This window comes from Ambystoma mexicanum, chromosome 4q (genome assembly GCF_040938575.1).
Source record: "Ambystoma mexicanum isolate Mex_15411 chromosome 4q, UKY_AmexF1_1, whole genome shotgun sequence".
Taxonomy (NCBI): domain Eukaryota; kingdom Metazoa; phylum Chordata; class Amphibia; order Caudata; family Ambystomatidae; genus Ambystoma; species Ambystoma mexicanum.
This window is the reverse complement of record NC_090928.1, coordinates 540,581,486-540,602,926: the sequence shown is the minus strand read 5'-3', so window position 1 is coordinate 540,602,926 and position 21,441 is coordinate 540,581,486. Positions and strand designations below refer to the sequence as shown.

The window sequence follows — 21,441 nt, the reverse complement described above, 5'->3', positions numbered from 1 at the left end:
AGAGCAATACAGCAAACGTGACCACCTCTGTCACAAATGTCGGATGCACTGGAGCGGATTAAAACATTAGAACGCAGGGCCGAAGATGCAGAAGGCCGGGCCAGACGCAACAATGTGCGCATTGTAGGGCTGCCGGAGGGGGTGGAAGGCAGAGACCCCACAGACTATGTAGAAAACGTACTGCTCCAGGAAGTATGTGCAGGGACCCTGTCCCAGGGCTTTGTGGTGGAAAGGACGCACAGAGCACTAACCAGGAAACCCCGCCCGGGCGCGCCACCGAGACCCATGATTGCGAAGATCTTGAACTTTAAAGACAGGGAGAAAATCCTGACATTCTCGAGGGAAGGCAGGGGGATAAAGCGCAACGGAGCCAGGATAACCATCTACCCTGACTATACAGCACTTGTGCAAAGACAGCGTGCCCAGTTCTGGCTGACCAAAGAGCGCCTTCGGGCAGCAGGGGTGAAATTCGTTACTTTACCCGTCCAAGCTCAAGATCCTGCACAACGGGAGGACACAGATCTTTGAGACCACGGCAGACGTCCAGGAGTGGACGGACCAGCAGGGGAATCCCACAACTAAGAGAGGGGGCCGAGAGGAATCGTGTGGCACCCCGGCGAGGAAGGGAACGAGGGTGCGGACAAAACACTGAGGACATCATGCCGAATCGAGATACAGCAAGAATGAGAACCGAAAACATACATTAATGGATCAACCCGGGAGCTCGAGGCCTCCGACACTGGACTGCCAAGACCCACAGAGGGGACCGTCCGTAGCGACAAGTTAGCAGTGTCAGTTTTTAAGGCACTACGCTGCGACGAGTGTGCCCACGGATTGAGGACGGCACCTGGAATGCGGCGGGGCCCGAGCAGGGGGAGGGAGGCTGGGCGTTGCTTTGTAGTAGTTGTAGTAGTGTGGTTAAGTTTGTTAAAAGAAGGCACGAGAGGAGGTAAACATAATGAACGAGGAGGTCACGGACACGGCAAAGGCAACGCAAGGGCGCAAGTGAGGCTGCACTCACATGTGGGAATCCGGCGCGGAACACCAAAGAGTGGAGGTGGAGAGAAGCGGACATGGATGGCAGGGCATTCCGCCAGGACAGGGGAAGTAAAGAGGGAAGGCGGACCCACAAGCTACCGGGGGAATAATTGGGAGAAGATGAGGGACGGACCTCCCAGGCCAGCAGGCCAGAAAGGGAAAACTAGGCCGATGGGAATGAGCGGGCCGCAGGAAACTAAGACACAGGAACCGAGATGAACTAAAAGTGGTGACTTGGAATGTCGGGGCTAAACGCCTACGTGAAGACTGAGGGTCTACGCATGGCTGAACAAAGCGAAAGTCCATATCGCAATGCTGCAGGAGACCCACCTGACGGCGGAAAAACAAGCCAATATAGCCAAGAAATGGGGCGGCCAGACATACAGCTCCACATACTCTACGCGAGAGGGGTAGCGACCTGGATTGCCCCGGGTATCCCATTCCAACTCATCAAACAGGACAGATACGCCAAAGGCAGGGTCCTCATCGTACACGGAATGCTGGAGAACCGGCAAGTGTGTCTGGTGAACACCTACGCCCCAAACCACGATGCAACAGATTTCTTTTAACCACTCACACCCCGGCTGGCCCGTATAGGAACGCCACGACCATCTGGGCCGGAGATCAGAACTGCACACTGGAGCCCAGGCTGGACCGGTCGGACGACAAACGCAAAAGGGCCGCACCACCAGCACGGGTGTTGCAGAAGACACTGGACCAGCTCGAGCTAGAGGACGTCTGGAGGAAGGTACATGGGGGTAAAAGGGGATACACCCACTATACCGCCCCACACCGGACATTTACCTGCATCGACTATTCACGGGCAAAGAGACACTAGGCAAATTCACTGGGGCACACATCCACGCACGAACCCTATCTGACCACACCCCACTGGAAGCAACATGGGCACACACATACAGGAAAGCCCCCATACCCACGTGGAGACTTAGGGCGGAAGCACTCCTAGAGATGGATTTCCAAGACCATATCCAAACTTCAGTAGACTACTTCGAGCACAACACGGGTAGTGTAGACAGTGCGGGTACGACATGGGAGGCCTTTAAGGTGGTGATCAGGGGGGTGGCAATTGGGAAAACGGGAGGCCTTAGGAGAGAAACCCTGGCTGAATTGGACGAGATAGAAGGGAAGATAGAGAGGGCGGAAGCACAGGCAGGGCGAGAGAGGGTGGGGGGGCGGTTGACCTCACCACCCTGAGACAAGTGTATGGCGGCCTGGGAGAGATTAGGGCGGTTAGACTATGGGAAGTGCATACAAAGGCTGCACGGAGAAAGGGATAAACCTGGTAGACTTCTCGTCTGGTTGACCGAACAGGAGACCAAGCGAGAACCGATAAACGCAATTCGAAATAGTCAGGGGGCGATTGAAAGGTCCCAGGAGTGTATAAATACGGTGTTCTCGCAATTCTGAGGAACTTTATACCAGAGTACAGGAAGCAGAAGAGGGAGACCTTGAGGACCCATATGCGGAAATCAGACTCCCACGACTGTCATAAGAGCAGGCCCAGATGTTGGACGCCCCCCCTTACTGTGGAGGAACTGACGGAGGTTATTGCCCAGTTGTCGACAGGGAAGTCCCCGGGGCCCGACGGGTTGCCAGGGGAATTCTATAAAAGATACAAAAATAGCTTGGCTCTGAGATTACTAGAGACACTGGAGGAGGCGTACGAGTGCGGACGACTCCCGAGCAGTATGTCAGAATCTGTAATAGTCCCGATACTTAAAGCGGGGAAGCCGCCCCTCGAGTGTGGGTCCTACAGGCAAATCTGTTTGATATATCAGGATTCCAAGATACTGACGGCGGCATTGGCAATTCGGCTAAAAAGGGCGATACCCACACTGGTACACGCAGACCAGACGGGTTATGTACCAGAACGCAACACGGCATGGAATCTCCGGAGACTCCATCACGTCATTGACAGGACGAACCAAGAGGAGGGCGAATACGCAGTGGGGTCATTAGATGCAATTAAAGCGTTCAACTCAGTGAACTGGAACCGTTCGCGGCCTTCCTAAGGGCGGAGTATGGAGACACCGGCATAATGATAGATGGGGAAACGCACCAGATTTCAATATATGCAGATGACATATTGCTTTACGTCCAGGACCCATGATCCCACTTACCAGACCTATTGGAGGCACTGGGAGCGTTTGGCAGGCAATCTGGAATCACCATCAACAAGGGGAAGTCCTCACTGTTCACCGTGGCGCGCCTGAGGGCGACTACGTTGGACCAGCTGCCACATCTGGGCCTGACCTGGACCCCAATCACCTTCAGATATCTAGGGGTGGACATATATCACGACACCGCGGAAACACACATGGCCAACATGCAGGCAGCCCTGGACAAAATAGAGAATGCCATGCAGTTCTGGAAAACACTAACACTAACGCTGGGGATGGTAGGCCGGGCGGCCCTAATGAAGATGAGTTTTACCCCGACTCCTATATTATTTCACCAATATCCCATATAACATCCCCAGATCCTTTTTCAGACGATTACACTCCATAACACGGACCTTTCTATGGGGGGGGAGGGAGGAACAGGGTAGCACTGAGCACATTACAAAGGGGCTACGAATGGGGAGGGATCAAGCTCCTGGACTTTGAGCGTTACTACTTGGCCGCACAACTTCAATTCGTGGTCCGATGGCTGGGGGAAGACACCTCCATAGATGCAATACTGTTTCGACCATCGCTCCAGCGACACTATTTGAAAGAACTACTGTGGATAAACGAGACCCAAGCAAAAACCCTACCCAGAATAGTCCAACTAGGCCGAGCACTGTGGAAGAGAGCATGGAAAGTGCAGAACATAAGAGACCCCTGTTCAAGGCACATTCCCCTGGTGGGTGTTAGGGAGAATTCTCTCTTTAGGCTGAATTTCCTAACCTAGTGAGTCCCCAGCAGCTTTGCTGGATTTCTGGAGTTTGGTTTCTTCTCCTGCCAAGAGTGAGACTCTTTTTCTCCCACTCTGGGACATGATTTATGGTGTTCCTTTGACTGTTAATGTGTTTTATGGGCTATGGGGTCCTTTACTCCATAGGGTCTCATGTGTTCTTACTATGTGTGTTACACAGCACCCTCCGTGCAGTAACACAGGGGTGTCATAGTGACACCCCACCATAGACTCCATACCCTGGGACTGACTACTGTCTCCCAGGGCATGTAAAGTCACCATTGGCTTTACTAGTCCCAAATTATGAACACAAACCAGTACAAACCATCATATTGTGGACGTACTGGTCGGGGCAATTCGATTGCCCCGGGGTCTGTTAGTCGAGAGGGCACTTCCGTCCACCCTGATCGAGTTTTGGCTGGTGGCAGTGGATACTACTTTTTATATTCGACCGCGAATATATCCCTATGGGATTTTCCCATTGTTCGAGGCTACCAACTTTAATTATTTAATTCTCATAGCTTCAAACATATTTATTTAATATTAATTTGCCGGTTGGTATTTTTTGCCAGGACTCGATTCTAAAATGGCGTTTGTGTTCTCTTCTGTGACTCCAACCCAAGTCGAGCCCTTTGTTCCACTTTTTGGCGGGCTTCTCCACAGAAGCCTCCAAAAGTGGTGCCACTCTGTCTGGGTACCACAGGGGGTGTGGGAGGGGGTTTAGGCACCCTGGACTGAGTTACCTTGGTACCTCAAGTCGCATTCTTGTGTGATTGGCCCAAGTGGTGAGCCGGCCGGCTCACCACTTAGCATGTTTGATTGACAGCTAGGCTGAGTGAATGGGGGTGTGCTGCATAAAAGCAGGGCTTTGGGGACTGGAACTTCAGAAGTCGCCACAGGACCTGAGAATCCGATGAGGGAGAAGCTGAGCCGACCTACACCGACGACGCCACCGGTGGAGCCCTGCGGAACCGACTCACCATTTCCCGATGACAGAGAAGATCTCCCGGCTGGAGAGGCTTCTTCCCCTGACTGGTGGGCACAACCAGTTTGCCTTCTTCTCTTCGCACCCCAGACCGCCTTGTGGTCGAATTGCCCGTGCCAAGCACCCCGGCAATCGGATAGCCACTTATCACTGGACCGCGAATAAAAGGACCGCTCCGTTTACCTGAGAACTCGGCGGCTGGTTTCTTCCCTGGCAGTGCACCGACTTGCATCCGCTGCCAGGAACAACTGCCCCCGTTGGAGTATTCTCACCACTTTAAGGTACCGTGTCCGCCAGGCCTCCCTTTCTAAAGATTGCTACAAGGTAATAATAACCCCTTAACCTTCTGGACTGGGCTGGCCACCTTGACCCTCTAACTGGTCCCTTTCTTTTTGGTCCAACTATTTTTGAACCTTTGCAAGACCCTTGTGCACTTCAACCGTGTGACCTTGGACACATTTCGTTCTGATCCTCTTAAAGTGTATCCGGCCTACTGAACTCTAACTTCACGGTTTTACTTGCCTCCTCTCTTGTTTTGTTCTTATGAAAGTGTTGCGATCTGTTTCATGTTATACTCTGCTTTTCTCTCCCTTTTTAAACGAATAATTAGAGTGCCATCTACGTTAAGCGCTCAACGCTGTCTGAAAATAAGTGGGGCTTTACTTAAGATTTGTCTAATATTCTTTTAAGGGAGTGTATATCTTTTAGTGACCGTGTTTTTGAATTGCTTACTATTAGTGCCTGTGTGTTTTTCTAGATGTGGTTTTAAATAAATAATTATATCTCTTTTACACCAAGCTCTGGTCAGTGTTTACTTGTTCTACTATGTTCTTTTGACCTATTGTGAATACTCTGTATACTGCCTAACTCTTCTTGAGGGAAGTCTGACTGCTCAGCCACAGCTACCAAGTGAATGTGTGGTACAGACTGCTACCAAGTGGGTTTACTGCCAAACACCTGTAGTCTTAAATCTTTTGCAGTGGTCCCAGAGGGAACTGCAGAGGTTTCTGCCTAACAGTGGGACTGGTAGACACCCGTATAGCAAGCATGGCAACGTTCAGAACACAGTGGGAAGACAAAGGAGTGGCCTAAGTAGGTGACCTGTGGCAAGAAGGACATTGGGTAGACTTTCAGACCCTGACGGAGGAGCAGGACATACACAGTGGCCAATTCATACTGTATAATAGCATGGTCCGAGGAATAAGGAAGAGATGGGAGACCCTGTCGAAAGAGGAAGACATGGATGAGCCTCTGGACGCCTGGTTCGATGTATCTGAGGGGGGACAGAGCCCTTCAATACGCAAAGAAAGTTTCCAGAAACGCTAGGTTCAGACAACTGCAGTTCTACATAGTGCACAGGGCATATTTAACGCCTAAAAGAATGTCCAACATGGGGGGGACAGTCAAATACAGAGTTGTCCACGCTGCCAGGAAGAACAGGCAGATATGGTGCACATGTTTTGGACATGCCCGGGTGTGACCGCCTTCTGGAATACGATACAGGAAAGGGCGTTGAAGGCAGGAATCCATATGCGAGCTTGGTCGCCGGCGTCCTACATACTGGGCCTGTTCCCGAGGGGTGACAAGCAAAGGACCCATATAGCTAAGATGATAAACCTGATGACGATACTGGCGAAATGCTGCATCGCAATGGCATGGAAAGCAAGCACAGAACCATTGATAGAAAGCTGGTGGGCGGACCGACAAAAATGGGCAATAGCAGAACTACGGTCTGGACCAGAACTTCGCAGAGGGGAGAAGAGAACAGTGGGGCCAGAATACTAGCGTGGAATACCTTGGTACAAGACTTATTTGGGAGCGACGAGGAAAACAGTGCAACTGACTCGAGTGAGCCGGGAGGAGAGGAGACTTGACCTGCCCCCGCACCCGTGCACAGCACGTGGACAGGAACGAGGGCAACACGACGGAGGAGGAGGGTGCCTAGCCGTGACCCGAGCGGATAACGTACATTATGAACTTAAACCCGAAAGTGCCAGAGCAAATGTTGAGAGTTGTTGTTTATTTGTTTTGTGTTTGTTTGTTGTTAAATGAAAATAAAGAAAATTGTTTTGAAAAAAAAAGAAAATGTCTTTAAGGAAGGTAAAGTATGGCATGATCTACATTTTGAATGGATTGTGTCCTCCAACGTATTCCATACCTTTGACATGTAATGTCCACAGCTGTGCTACTTCGGTAATTTTTCGGCAGGGGGCGTCCTGTGTCGATGGCGTCTGGTCGATGTCCCTCGAAGTCCTCCGTCGAGGGCGACGTCACCAGATGTTATAAATAGGACGCACAGCGCCCGTAGCCTCAGTTCTGTTTTTCCGTAAACATGTTTGCTTCGAAAACTCAGCGCACCTCATGTATTCCTCATGAATATGTCTTCTTCTTTGACCCCTCCGACTCCGCAGTCTGGCTTTAAAACTTGCCGGGACTGTAAGTCTAAGATGTCGATTACAGTCCCGCACTACATTTGTTTGTGTTTTCTGGGTGAGAGTCATGACCCCCGACAACTGTTCGAAATGCCAGTCGCTGACTGCTAAGGCCTTGCAGGAGCGTAAGGGGAAGTTACAGGTAGGTAGCGGTTCTAAACCCAGTAAGTCCCGTAAATCTGCCAAGGGGATGTCCACTGACGATTCGAGGGGCGACTCTCCTCGTCAGAGGGAGTCGCGGGGATCTCCGGTCCTTCAGTGGGTCCCGCCATTCGTCCTCCCCGTCTCGACATTCCTGGAAGCGTCGTCACCAGTCGCCTTCCCCATCCTCCTTGGAGGATGGCCTCGCGAGGAAAGTGTCTTATCCACTAAGTCTTCGACTCCGGAAGAATGGGCTGCCTTCAGGGAGCAGATGCTGGCAATTTTTCAATCCCAGGGCAAAGTTCTGTCTGCGCCTTCGCCTCATGGTTCCGTCAGCTAGGAAGGAGAGGATCCAGGCGGTTGCTTCTGTCAAGTTGGCAGCAAAGGTGAGGTGTTGACCGAAGATTCTTGTGGTCTACGGAGTCAAAGGCTGCGGAAAGGTCTAGGAGTAGTAAAAGGGCTGGTTTGCCAGCATCCTTGATCTCGTCGAGCTGATTTTTTAGATCGAGTAGTGCGGAATCTGTGCTGTGGCAAGGGCGGAAACCCGACTGATGACTGGTGAGGATGTGGTTGGACTGTAGATAGTGTTGGATCTGGGGTTAGGAAGCACAGTCTAGAATCATTAGGACAAATGGGACTGTGGTGATTTGTTGGTAGTAAGTGGGAATAGATGGGTCCAAAGAGGGTTTTTTGAAGAGCGGGAGGACCCAAGCTTGCTTGAGACTGGTGGGGACAGAGGAGGTAGTGAAGGAAGTGTTGATAATACCTGTGATGATGGGCATGAGGGCATCTACGCAATCCTTGATGACTGTGGCTAGACATAAGTCTCCTTTACCGCAAGAAGGTTTAAGATCTTTTATGATGAGGGTCACTTAAGCCTCAGAAACGGAGTGGAAGCAAAAGGGTGGGACTCTGAGGGGTGAAGCTGAATGAGTGCTGGGGTGGTTTTGTTGTGGTGCGATGCAAATGGAAGATTGTTTTAGGTGGATTTTCTGCTGTCGTGTGGTGATATTTTCTGAGGGTGTTTTGGATATTAGTGCAGCAGGCTGCATCATGGGTGAGGTTGGATAGTGGGGAGGTGGATGATTCCAAAGTAAAAAGCTTGCGAGTATTGGATTTTACATTGAAGATTCTGTCGTCGTAAGTTGTGGCTTTGGCCTTAAGTATAGCTTCTTTGTACTCTTTCGCAGTGGTGGAGAGATGGACTTTGTTGGAATCTGAAGGTGTTTTTCTCTTTTTGGTCTCAGCTGCACACTTCTTAGATCGGAGGATTTGTATGTCCGGGGTGAACCACAAATTCAGGTCACTGGATTTCTTGGACCATCTTTGTACCAGGAGGGCAATAGTGTTGACTGCCTAGGAGATAGCTTTGTTGTATTGATCGACAAGACTGGTCGGGTTGATGTTGGAGAGTGATATAGGTTGTAGATTGCTGAGTAAAGAGAGAAGGTACTCTTTGGTAATGTTGCATGAGCTGCGGGTCAGTGCTGGTGGCAAGGATGAGGTAGAACAATGGGATGATACGATTTCAGGAAGAGTATCATAAACCACACATGTGGGTACCATGAAAGGAAGAAGAGGTTGCTACTTCAATTGATGTACACTGAAGGGAAAGCTTAGGGATATCTCTACGGAGCTCAGTATCTGGAAGAGGGCTTGTGGCGTTGTGATTTGATAGTTGCTATATAGTGTTGAATATTCAGAATTCTTTAGAGGAACATTTTATTTCATTCACCTTGTTTTGTGAAGCAAATAGTTTTGAGCAGAAGATGGGGTAAGCGGAAAGAGTCCACTATCTTAAATAACTCCCTCAGTTTATTGTTGACTTGAGAGATGCAGTCCTGCAGGAATGCACTTTTGGATTTGAATAGCGAGCTCCTCATTCCGCAAAGCAGATTTACAGCTAACCAGTCCGTTTCTGCCAAAGAATTTCCTTTTTCTGTAATCGGGCAGGTGATCACCATGGCTGGAAACGTTTCTGAATGTCTTGAAAACACAAGGGCAGAAGCATTGCAAACTGCATTGTCTTGGATTACCAATATTCAACGTAATTTGCGCAAGAGGTCTGATAAGAAAAGAGCAGTTCAGACAGCCCTCTTAGCGTCTTTTGAAGACCTGTTCAAACCGATGTGTTGGTCAAGTGGATTTCCATTATTGCAGCAGGTAATAAACATACTGCGCCATTGGCGCTCATGCCTGAGATGGTCATGGAGCCCACACCTGAGGTCCGCGTTTGTTGAAGCAAAGATGTCAGTAAAAGCCTAGGGGTCCCTTTCTTGTTTTTTTTGTTTCAATTTTCCAATAAAATCAAAAGGGAAAACACCTTCTACTTGTGTTGGTAGTCTGATGGTTTGTGAGTATGTCAGCTGGTCCTTTACTAGAAACCGGAACTGGTTGGACGCGAGTATATGTATCACAGAACATTACTAAAGGTATGTAATTTGTTAATTAAACCAACATGGCAGATAGCGTTCCCAACCAGTTGACACTATGTACATCTACTAATGAACATATTTTGTGCAGTTTAAGAGCACTCTTGTAATTCCAGAAATAGGATTCAATCAGAACGTATTGTGAAGATTCATCCGCCAGGAACTCAATTTAGGTCCAGTTAATGACACCTTGGCTGCTAGTTACAAAAGGCTATGTTTGTGCAAACTTGCAGCCAGTATTTAACATGTCTATTTATGAATCTCTTCCCCAAGCTAAACTTCCACTCTATGCGCAGGTCACAGCGAGAAATTCTCATCGCAAGTTAAATGGTACACAAACCGGTTGATTAAGGGAGCCTGAGGTCCTGCCTCCAATACCACTCTATGCAGTTAACCAAGATAGTAATTCCCCAAATATTTCCTTCAATATATGCATTTTGAAAAGAGGCGAAGGTTGCATCTCCAAAGAGTCCAAACAAGTCATGCCCTGCAAGCCAATTTTAGCTCTCTGGGCAGTGTGAGCCATTTTAGGAGTATTCCGGTTCAGAGGCTGAAATATGAGAGATACTTAGATCAGGAATCTATACCCTAGAGCTCGGTTAAAACCAAGAATAGGAAAAAGTCCCCAGAAGGTTTAATCCAAAGGATGTAGTCCTCTTGGCACAAGCACTGAATAGAGATGAAGAGGGCCAGACAGAAAACCAGAGAGAGAGAGACTGGCATTAGTACTGTGATGTAGAAAATTATTATTGCACAGGTGAATTGTATTTTTCGAGCAATATTAATTGAGCAATGTATTATCTTTTGATTTTCTTGTTAGCAATATGGTCACCAATTTGTGTGTAATCGTGTAGGAGGATGAGATTTTCACATAGTCCTGCTACACTCACTCCAAACTGCAGTTTTTTTCCTCCTAAAAGTCTTTCACTAACATATTTCACATAGTGTGGTAAAGAAAGGGAATGTAGTAGCGCTGTCATGAAGCTGCATGCCATTCTCCACTGCCACAGGTCCGGTTCATTCAGAATTATTTACAAACTGCAGTAAGAAAGATTACCTGCCCATGTGAGCTAACTGATTGTACCACAGAAAGATTCCTCTGTTTTACAGCTTTCACTATTGCATAGATTAGTCATTTTGGATGCATTGTGACTTTCATCTTATGAATAGCCAAGAAAATGCCACTGCAAGCTATAATTCAGAATTTTTAGAACATCTAATTTCGCAAAGGAATACAAATTAAATTGCATAACTCTGTTTGACATAGGTTAAGTTGCCACACATTCTTTGAAACCAAGACAACAAAGTAGATATCAGCTACTGCCATACGCTAATATCTGTCAGGACAACCACTTTTATTTTAACACATTTCTATTTAATGACAAATAAAGATGATTGTTAGAGATTAGCTAGCTCTATATGCATTAGATGACCCAGTAGTTCTCCAAATTAATGAATGCAACAAAGTACACTTAATTCGGCAGTTGTGCGTTTGTATCATGAAATTGGCACTCAAGAGACATTTTGATTAAGGTCAATTGTCATTGGTTTCTTTTTTTTGTAATACAAGCTCATAGTTATTTAGTTTGTATGGATAATAACAATTCTTACAATTTCCACAGGATACAGCTATTGTTCATCCTGTTCCAATACGTATGACTCCAAGCAAAATTCACATGCAAGAAATGGAACTTAAAAGAACTGGAAGTGGTAAGGCTGTCTTGGAGTTTTGGTTGTGGCCAATTTCGCAACAGTCTTTTAAATACCAGGATGTTTGTGAACGAGTATGCTGGTTGGTTTGGCAAATGTATACAAACCTGTTTGGGGGGGCGGGGGTAGAGGGGGCGGGTGTGTGTGTGTGTGTGTGTTCCAGTTCCAAATCAAAACATGCTTATTCATGTCTGTATATATACCGCTACATAAATGCATGAACCTCCATGGTCAAAGTGTCTAGCATACTAACAAGTCCAGCAGGTAAGCGTTTTTCAGACACTAATCATACCCTTGATGATATGAAAATTGCTATACTCCGGGGTCATTTCAGGACGACAAAGCCAGAAAGACCTATAAATTCAAATGCATGCACATTTTCTATACACTTTGGGGGTGTTGCTTGAACAGACATCAGTTTCATGAATCACCATAACAAACGTTCACTTTTTCCACCAATAGAGATACCGGGATCAATCCAGACTTGACACTTTCCATAATTCTTTCCTAAATTGTTCAGACCTTCAACTGGCACTGCACCAGCCCCACCTGCCTCTCTAAGGCAATTCATTGTTGCCTGACTCCCTCCAACCCAGCCCCATCTGCTCTCAAAATACCACAGCTGAAAAGGTCACAGGCCCAAAACATAAACTGGCTGTGTATCCCCCTCTTTCAGGCTTCCTGAGGCACAAGCCTGATATTTTGATGATTGTTCTACCGCTGATCTGGTAAAGGGACTGGCCTGATATACCGAGCTTCAACTGGACTGCACATACACTGACTTACACTTGGCCATCCATTCCTGCCTTCCCAAGATCCTCCTAACAGGGTGGGCTGTTTTACTTTCCCTGCTCCTCAGTTCCACTGACGCCTGCCCCACGTAATACAGTGTACCGGTTAGACTTTAAAGTTTGCATTGTGTGGGGGAGTGGAACATCCAGTACATGCCTCTGAGCAAAACTACAAATCCGGTACAGACAGCACAGATAACTTGAGTATTTGTAGGAGGGGCTATTTAAGCTGTAATGCTGTGATGTTTTTCAAAGGTTTCATTGCCTCTGCCTTAGGCAGTGGAGACATTCCACAAAAGCTTGGAACTAAGAAAAAAAATGACTTTGTTAGCTTAATTAAGGTACCAACTCCTTGTTTTCTTTTGGATCAGCATTTTATGCAACCCTTGGCTAACGCAGTACAAGCTAACTGAACTGTATATAAATATACACACATTTTAAGGGCAAATTGGAGTTTTACCGATTAGGGACCCTAGGAGACAGTATGGTCACCCCTCCCCTCCTATGTATACTTTGTGCTTCTGGATGATATAATCTGAAGGCATACCAAGGCGGCTTCAAGATAGCCTTTGTGGCCACCTAAGTGGATACAAAGTGGCAAAATCAATGATGAAACTGGCAGAAGCTCAAACTGGAAAATATTAAGATAATGAATGTTTGCTCTCTATGTCCAGGGACAAAGACAGGAAGGTAGCCACTTTAGAACCCACTGTTGAGCGATGGACCCATCTGACTTCTTGAGTGAAATGTGTATAGAGAATTCCCTGGATCTGTGGGAGCAGATAAATGCTTCTTGGCAAGATCTCTCAAACCACACTGTCGTGACCGGGGCAGCAACAGCAGGGTCAAAAGGGAAAAGCAGTTTCATTGGAGGACTCAGATCAAGGATGTCCGTATCCTCATACTGGACCACAGGCTTTGAAGGTCCTGATGATTATAGGGTTTCCACGGCCTTGAAGATAGTCATTTAAAAGGACACATGGGGCTTCCTGGCCACCACTCCTTGCATATTGTCTAGATCTGGATGGGTGTCCAACCTACTTTCCTCATCCAAGTTGGACGCCAAGTCAGTCGGAACATCATGCCAGCTTTAGAACAATCATGCAAGTCCTACACCTCTGCAGAGTCCAAGTGCTCGTGTTCTTATGGAACATGGGCACCCTGTTCATCAAATATTTTACGCATCTTTACAATGTATTGGCTCCTGGTGTCCCGCCAGGAGGGAATCCAAACCCCTTCCCTAACCATCGAAGCCGAATGGAGTACGACCCTGCCACCTTGGTTGGCACAGGTCTCTGATTTCTAGTTAACAGCTCACCACGAAGCAGCCAATTGTGGAGGGGGAGAGGGTTGGGGCTAGGAATAGTCTCTCAAATCATGGTGCATGTACGGCTTCTGCAGGTTCCCAAAAAGAATCATTGGGTCCATAACCCACCCATTCAACCAAATACCACAATCGCTGCTGATGTCACCTTGAATCAACTATACGTCGCACTTTATATTCCTCCTTGTTAGGCAGAATCATGTGCAGTGCCCTTAGGGACCACTACACACAATTAAGACTACAGGTGGCAATACAAGTTTTACCTTTGGTACAAGCCTGTACTACTAAGTTAAAGTGGTAGCAGTAGCGGAGCAGCCAGGCTTATCTCAAGAGTATATGAGCAGTAGCAGAGATTGCACAAAGGGACCACAATTACTGTGACTCAAGCAAACACTGACTCAAGGTTTCAGGTAAAAATATAAGTACACTTATTTTTAAACCATTTGTTATAAACACGACCCTTCTATTAATTCGAAAACCACACGTAAAATATACTACAAATAACCAATTCACTTTGTACCGTATACTTCAAGGTAAGTACTCTGTGTTTTAGCGGACCGGTGTTATGAAACAAAAAACGTTACCGGGAATACACTTGCGATCACTTTTTGACAGTAATGACAGTTCGGTCTTACTAAAGAAACGCATATCCACTGCAAGAAATATTACCGGGGCAAAAACACACTTAGCACCTGAGATACCCAGAGAGAGTTGGGGCAAAAATCGTAGGCAATACTTTTGTCAAGGCAGACAGAAACAGAGAACACTCTTAGACAGAAATTCAAAAGTCAATAGGCCGGAGTCAGTGTCAAGTGGAACCGGGTTCCTGTTGTCGAGGATCACACAGTCAGATAGTTCACGATTCGGCAGAGCCAGGAGTACTTAAATATTGTCAACAGAGGAAGCAACAGTTATAAGAAGGAGGGAAGACGAGGGCAAGCCTTGGAGACGAAGAAAAGGGATTCACCCAAATTCCTCGAGCAGAACACAGTACCTTATTCAAGGAAGAAGCTGGTGCCACGGCAGTTGTTCCTGGTAGTTTACTGCAGACCCTCGGTTCTTGGAGCTTCGATCCGAAGGACGATGTCTGGAGGGGTCTGCACCACACAGGGCTGAAGTGGGCAGCAGCGACGGTGAATAAAAGGTGCACTCCTTAAAAACAGGAGCAGCTCTTAAGATGGCTATCCGGACCACTACAGCAGTGTGCAGCGATTTTGACCACGAAGAGGATCCTCTGGCTGTAGAAGATGAGCTGGTTATCCCCACCAAGCTCAAAGGAAGAAGACTCCGGACTGGATCTTCTCTGGTCGTCGAAGGGTAGATAGCTCAGGACTGCAGCAGGGCTTTACTGAGACGGGATAGTTGCAGCAGTCGACTTCTTCTCCGCTTCTTTTCGGTTCCTTGTAGTTCCAGTGGCGACTCTCTGACTTCCAGACCAAGAGACCTGCCTTTTATGTGAAAACCCCCCATTCACACAGCCTGGCTATCAATCACGCAGCAGGGGGTTGTCCGGCCCGGACAACCACCTCAGCCAATCATGACAAAGTGCGACTTGGGTTTCCTAGGATACCCTGTGCAGGGGGTAACTACACCCTTCCCTCACATTCAGCCCACGTAGACACCCAGGCGCCTAGATGAAGGCTTCTGGGCAGAAGCCCGCCAAAAGACAGTGAACAAAGTAAAACACTGCGCAAAGTAAAACACAAGGATGACTTTAACAAAAAGAAATGGCGAATAAACCCAACCGGAGCCAAAAGAAAAAGTATTTGGTCAAGCGTTTTTAAGTTCGAGGCTAATATAATAGCCTAAAACAATACCACGTTTCTATAGTATAATCACGGTAGAAAAGTTAGGGTAGATACCACTGCCACCAGCCAAGTCTAAATGTTAAGAGCGAAACAATGCTCTAGGAAGTACAGATAACAAGGGTTAAGGATTAACCCTTTCCAGTACTTCATGTAAGATGGGGTGTACTGGATCTGTGGTTAAATGACTAAGTAAAGTTATTGGCAACTTTACCCTTTTCTGGGGGACAGTAGTCAGCCTCAGAAATGGAGTTGGTGGGAAGTCTAAAAGACAACCCTGTGTCACTACACTGAAGGTGCTGTGTAACACACAAAATAAGGGGGCTACTCAAGTGGTGTACTCCAGAGTCCACAATCACAAAAACAGATGATATACACATGGCAAAACACAGGTAAGAGTGGAAAGAAAGGAGTACACTCTTACCAATTGGAAAAAATAAACTCCAGAGATCCAGCGAAGCTGCTGGGGGGGACTCACTAGGTAATGGAAATTAGCCATTGAATGAGAATTCTCCCCAACACTCCTGACCATCCTTCATGATAACCAGCAGTTTCTTAGTCCTGACACATGAAACACAGGATGAATTTTCAAGGCGTTAGGCAGCTTTAATCTCATAGCAGTTTCTGACACATTTATCAATCACATATGGTCCACTAAATTGGGCATAAATATATTTGCTCCCACCATACTTATGATTTGTGTAGACAACCAGTCTGTATCCCCTACTTCATACCTGGGGCTTTACGTTGCTTCTGATATGCATGTTTCTTTTGCTTTCTCCAGGTTTTGGCATGCTCTATTGGTTGACGAAAAGCACCTGTATCTGCTGGCATGTTCATTGATGCAGATATGTGTTCAGGAAGCATCCTTTGTTCTTGGCCATACAAACACATTCAGTGACATGACCAAAGAGGCATGATCTGTATTATTGAGAGTAAATTCAGCTAACCAAAGGGCTCTTACCCATGAATCCATCCCATCAGCCAAAAAGACACTGTACATATTTTACCATTGTTTGATTGACCCGCTCGGTTTGACCATCATTTTCTGGCGACATCTGGTGGACAGTGTACAGTTAATACCCCACAATCCACAGAAGCCCTGGCAAAACCGTGACGTGAATGGAGAACCACAATCAGACACTATAGTTTGAGGTAACCCGTATAGTCTCACAATGTGCTGAAGGAATAATTCTGCTAATTGACCTGCCCAGGTATACCAATGCATGGGATAAAATGCGCCTGTTTGGAGAATTAATCTACCACTACCATTATTATATTGTTCTTGTCATCTATAGGCAAATCAGTAAATAAGTTCATAGAAATATGAGACCAAAGCACAGTTGGACTGAGCAAAGGGTGTAATAATCCCATCTTCCTGGAATGATCTGCCTTGTTCCTCATACATGTATCACATTGTTGTGTATACATGTGTACTTCTCTATTCATTCCTGGCCACCAGCGATATCTTCCCAGCATTTGTCTGGTTTTTCGTTCACCCGAGTGCCTTGCTAATGGAGTCTTGTGATGCCACAATAAGGCTTTCTCTCTGAAAGGTAACGTGGGAGAAATAGTTGATTTGCATAATAAGGAAGTCCTTCACGTATGGTTCTGAGTCTGTTGCCACCCATGTCTGTAATTCACTTTTTATGAAACACACAAATGTTTTCTAGAAGGCCCTTGGTAACAGTACCCACAATTTTGTCAGCTGGAATTATTGTTTGAACCGCCGGTGCGGATGTCTCCAAGCTTTATCTCATCAAGGCATCTTCTTTGCCATTTTGTTCTTCCTGGTTGTTAGCTAATCACAAAATCAAACTTGCAAAAGTACTGAGCCCGTCTTAACTTTCTCGGACTCAGGGTCTTAGCTGATTTTAAATACTGTAAATTCCTGCTATTGGCACAATTAATTGATGACAAGACCCCATAAAGTAATGTCTCCATTCCTGAAAAGCTGCCGTTATGACCAACACTTCTTTAACCGTGATTGAGTAGTTCTGCTTGCAACCAGCGAGTTTGTGTGAATAAACGCTACTGAATGTATAACTCCTTCTTGACCTTTCTGTGATAAGACAACCCCCAGCACCTGATTAAAAGCATCATTTTCAACCTGAATGTTTTTTTCGGGATCTGAATGCTGCAAAATCGGCACCTTGTTAAACACTCTTTAGGGCATGGAAAGCCCCTTACTCTTACGTCCCATCCCCTTTCCTCCATACTGTATGGGCATCCCTTCCGAGGGACGGGAGAGAAAACCATTTTCCCCAGAAAAAACCTTCCCATCTAAATTTAGAGGCGCGCGGGGTGTGACCCAGAGATCCTGCGCCGCCCTGACTCCGCCCTCTGGCGCCACACCCCAGCCCCCTTTTCCGCGTCAATGGGAACGGGCCGAATTCACCAGCGCTCCTGGGTTTGGCTTCGGCCATGTAATTCCACGCGCAGATACTTCTTCTTTTGTCTTTTTTTTGTTTTATCTATCATTCAGGTACTCGGTTCTCCGGCGTCACGCTCCTCCCCGGCGCATGTCGACTTGTCGACTTCAACAGGGTTCAGCAGGTGTCCATCCTGCAACGGGCTCTTCCGAACTTAAGACCCCCACTGCCCTCTGCCTACGTTGCCTTGGCCCAGACCACGGTTGTCAATCATGTTCGGCGTGTGACTCGCTGTCCTCGAAGGCACTGAAGAACAGACTAGCCAGGTGGAGGGAGCTCTTCCAGAGGTCACCTCCAGAGGATCTCAAGAACTTTGTGAAGCATCGAACCAGGCCCACGGTAGGGCCGATATTTTCCAGCGCACCCTGTAAGGGAGACTCCTTCCCAGGGACTCTCCTGCGTGGGAGGGACCGGCCAGGTCCTTCTACCGGCATGTGCACCGAGGCTGCTTCAGCTACCAGCCTTTGGGTCTTTGGCTCCTCGCATCCTCCCAGGCGCAGTGTCGAGGGACCTGGCGGAGTACCTGGGCTTCCCTGACCCAAGGACGAGCAGCTGGCAGAGGGGGTTATGGCAGAAGTCCTCACGCGACGCCCCTCTGCCAACACGGGGGTTCCACTTCAATTTACGCCTGGACGCCAAGTACAGGCAGATGGAATGGGGTACACTCTTGCTCTCGACCCATCCTTACCCACACTCCTCTGTGATCGCTGAGGCATCATTATACTCCAAGCCTCAATCATCCTCTGCCGCCTCCTCTGGGGCACTGCTAGGGAAGGAGGCGTACGGCAAGAAGATCTATTCCAACGCCTCCTAGCAGCTTCGTCAGGCCAACGCAGATGCCATGTTGGCTGCCGCCAACCAAAGGTTATGGTGAGAAATTGCAGAGTTCCTTCCGGAACTCCCCGCCCAGTGCCACTCAAGCTTCAAGGCGGGGCTAGCTGAAGCCAAGCTCGTGGCGCAGGACCTCATGGAATCCACAGTGGCGCATATCGATACCTCCGGCCGTGCCATCTGCATTGCCACGGACATGAGGAGAAGAGCCTGGCTCCGGGCAATGAAATTCAACCCGGATGTCCAGGAGCACATTCTCGATCTACCGTTCGAGGGGACTGGGGGGACCTCTTCCACTCCTCTATGGACAAAGAGCTGGACAAAAAGATGAACAACTCACAAACGGCTTTATCCATTCTTACGAAGACCACATCATACTCCCAATCTCAGCAGGGCTTGGAAAAGGGTCGTACATATGGAGGGTTCCGCGGCTTCCAGGAACGCAGATCCAGGCAGCCCAACCGCTCGCCGTCTCAGAACCGGCGCAAACAACAAAAAGGGGGACAGAGTAAGGGCTTTTTCCAGTCCCCCTTCTCAGCATCAGCCAGCGAAGGAAAGAAGGCATGACACGCCCCTCCGGGTCCACGTGTCTCTGGTGGGTGGCAGGCTTGCTCTCCATGCACAGTTCTGGTACCAGAATTTCGCGGACCCCTGGACCCTCTCTGTAGTATCCACGGGGTACCGCCTTCCTATCCCAGCCTCTCGTCCCTCCTCCCCTCCACTCCCACAGGTTGGGACACTAACTCTTTTGGCAGAGATCCGGTCGCTCGTAGAGAGCCAGGCAGTGGACGAAGTTCCATCTTCCCAGCAAGGTTTTGGCTTTTACTCAAGGATTTTCGCCATTCATAAGAACCAGAGAGTTTTGCTGGACCTTTCCACTTTCAACCTCTCCCTACCCCTGCAAAAATTCAAGATGGTTACGCCAGCTTTTATAGCGGAGACATTGTACAAGGGAGACTGGATGTGCTCCCTGGACCTGAAGGACGCATACGTACACGTCCCGATTTGGCAGCCCCATCGTTCTTTCCTACAGTTCAGGATCATGGGCTACCACTTTCAATACAAAGTCCTTCCATTTGGCCTCAACTTGGCCCCCAGGGTCTTTACCCGACTCATGAACGCTGTGGCGCCCCTCCTTAGAGCGCAGGGCCTCCACATCTACCCATACCTCGTCAACTGGCTCATCAGGGCTACATCTCCGGAAGCTGTTCACTACTCCTCCCATGCCCTTATGAACACACTGCATGATCTGGGCTTCTCGCTCGACCTCAAGAAATCGCAGCTGCAGCCTATGCAGACTGACATTCCTGGGACTCATTTGGGACATGTGCTCCGAGAGGGTCTTCCTGTCGGAGCACAAAATCTCGGCCATCAAGAGGGCCACTGCCTCAGCAGAGGAGTGACCTCGGCATGGTGGTACCAACATCTCCTGGGTCTACTGGCAGCGGTCCTGTTAGCCGTGCCGCACACGAGACTCAGGATGAGAAGGATTCAGCTGTACTTTGTGGCTTCATGGAATCAGGAGCGGGGCTCGCAATCAGAGATCATCAACGTTCCTACATCTTTCCACCTGGACCTAACTTGGTGGTCCATGGACTGCAACCTACGGACGGGCAAAGCCTTTCGGCCGTCCTCTCCGGAAGCCACCACCACCACCACATACTCCTCGCTTGAGGGATGGGGAGCCACACTGGACGATCTCTCGGTCCACAGCACCTGGACTCGACAGGAGCAGGAATACCACATCAATTGTTTGGAGCTGAACGCCATCTGGCTAGCGCTCAGAGCATTCCTACCTCTTCTCAAGGGCAAGGCTGTCCTCATCCAGACAGACAACTCGACCAGCATGTACTACGTTAACAAGCAGGGAGGCACCAGATCCCCCTCCTTTGTGCAGACTGGCAATCAGCATGTGGGAATGGGCCCTGGAAAACGACATTTACCTCTCGGCAGTCCACTTCCCGGGGAAATCCAACCTGGAAGCGGACAGGCTCAGCAGGCTGGGAGCGGACAATTACGAGTGGCAGTTGTTCAGGAGATCTTCAACAGGTGGGGTCACCCTCAAGTGGGTCTCTTTGCCATCTAGCACAACAAGAAGTGTCCCCAGTTCGCATCCGGGCAAGGTCAGGGCCCTGGCTCTCTGGGCGACGCATTTTACCTCCAGTGGACCTCCAGTGGACCGGCATGAAATCCTACGCCTTTCCGCCCACTCCTCTGATCCACAGGGTAATTTGTAAGATCAAGGAGTCTCACCCACTCATCATTCTGAAAGTTCCATGGTGGCCGGCCAGACTATGGTTTTCGGAGCTCCTCAGCCTCTTGGTGGTGCCCCCCATACACCTTCCGACACGCCCAGCACATCATCTGGCGCATCAGGGGGGCAGAATCATCCACCCTGCGCCAGGGAAACTAGCCCTCACAGCGTGTTACCTGAGCAGGTAACGCTTCGGCACCTTAGCCTCTCATTCTGCCACTGGGCAGTCTCCAAGGGAATTGACCCCCTGGCCTGCAATTTGGACGGCGTGCTCTCCTTTACGGCGCACCTCGCCCATTCGGGCGTACAGGTGGACACCTGCCGCACATACCTTGAAGCCATTGGGGCTT

At 48.5% G+C, this 21,441-nt stretch overlaps 1 protein-coding gene across 6 annotated transcripts in view; it reads left to right on the top strand.

Moving 5' to 3' along the window:
* The window catches only part of REPS1 (RALBP1 associated Eps domain containing 1), a 2,155,944-nt gene that overhangs the window by 1,297,804 nt on the left and 836,699 nt on the right, over positions 1–21,441 (top strand). For all 6 annotated transcript variants that reach the window (XM_069608106.1, XM_069608108.1, XM_069608105.1 and 3 more), the window contains one exon: positions 11,567–11,654. In XM_069608106.1, the coding sequence (XP_069464207.1) occupies positions 11,567–11,654 (88 nt within the window). The remainder of the gene's footprint in view (positions 1–11,566; positions 11,655–21,441) is intronic.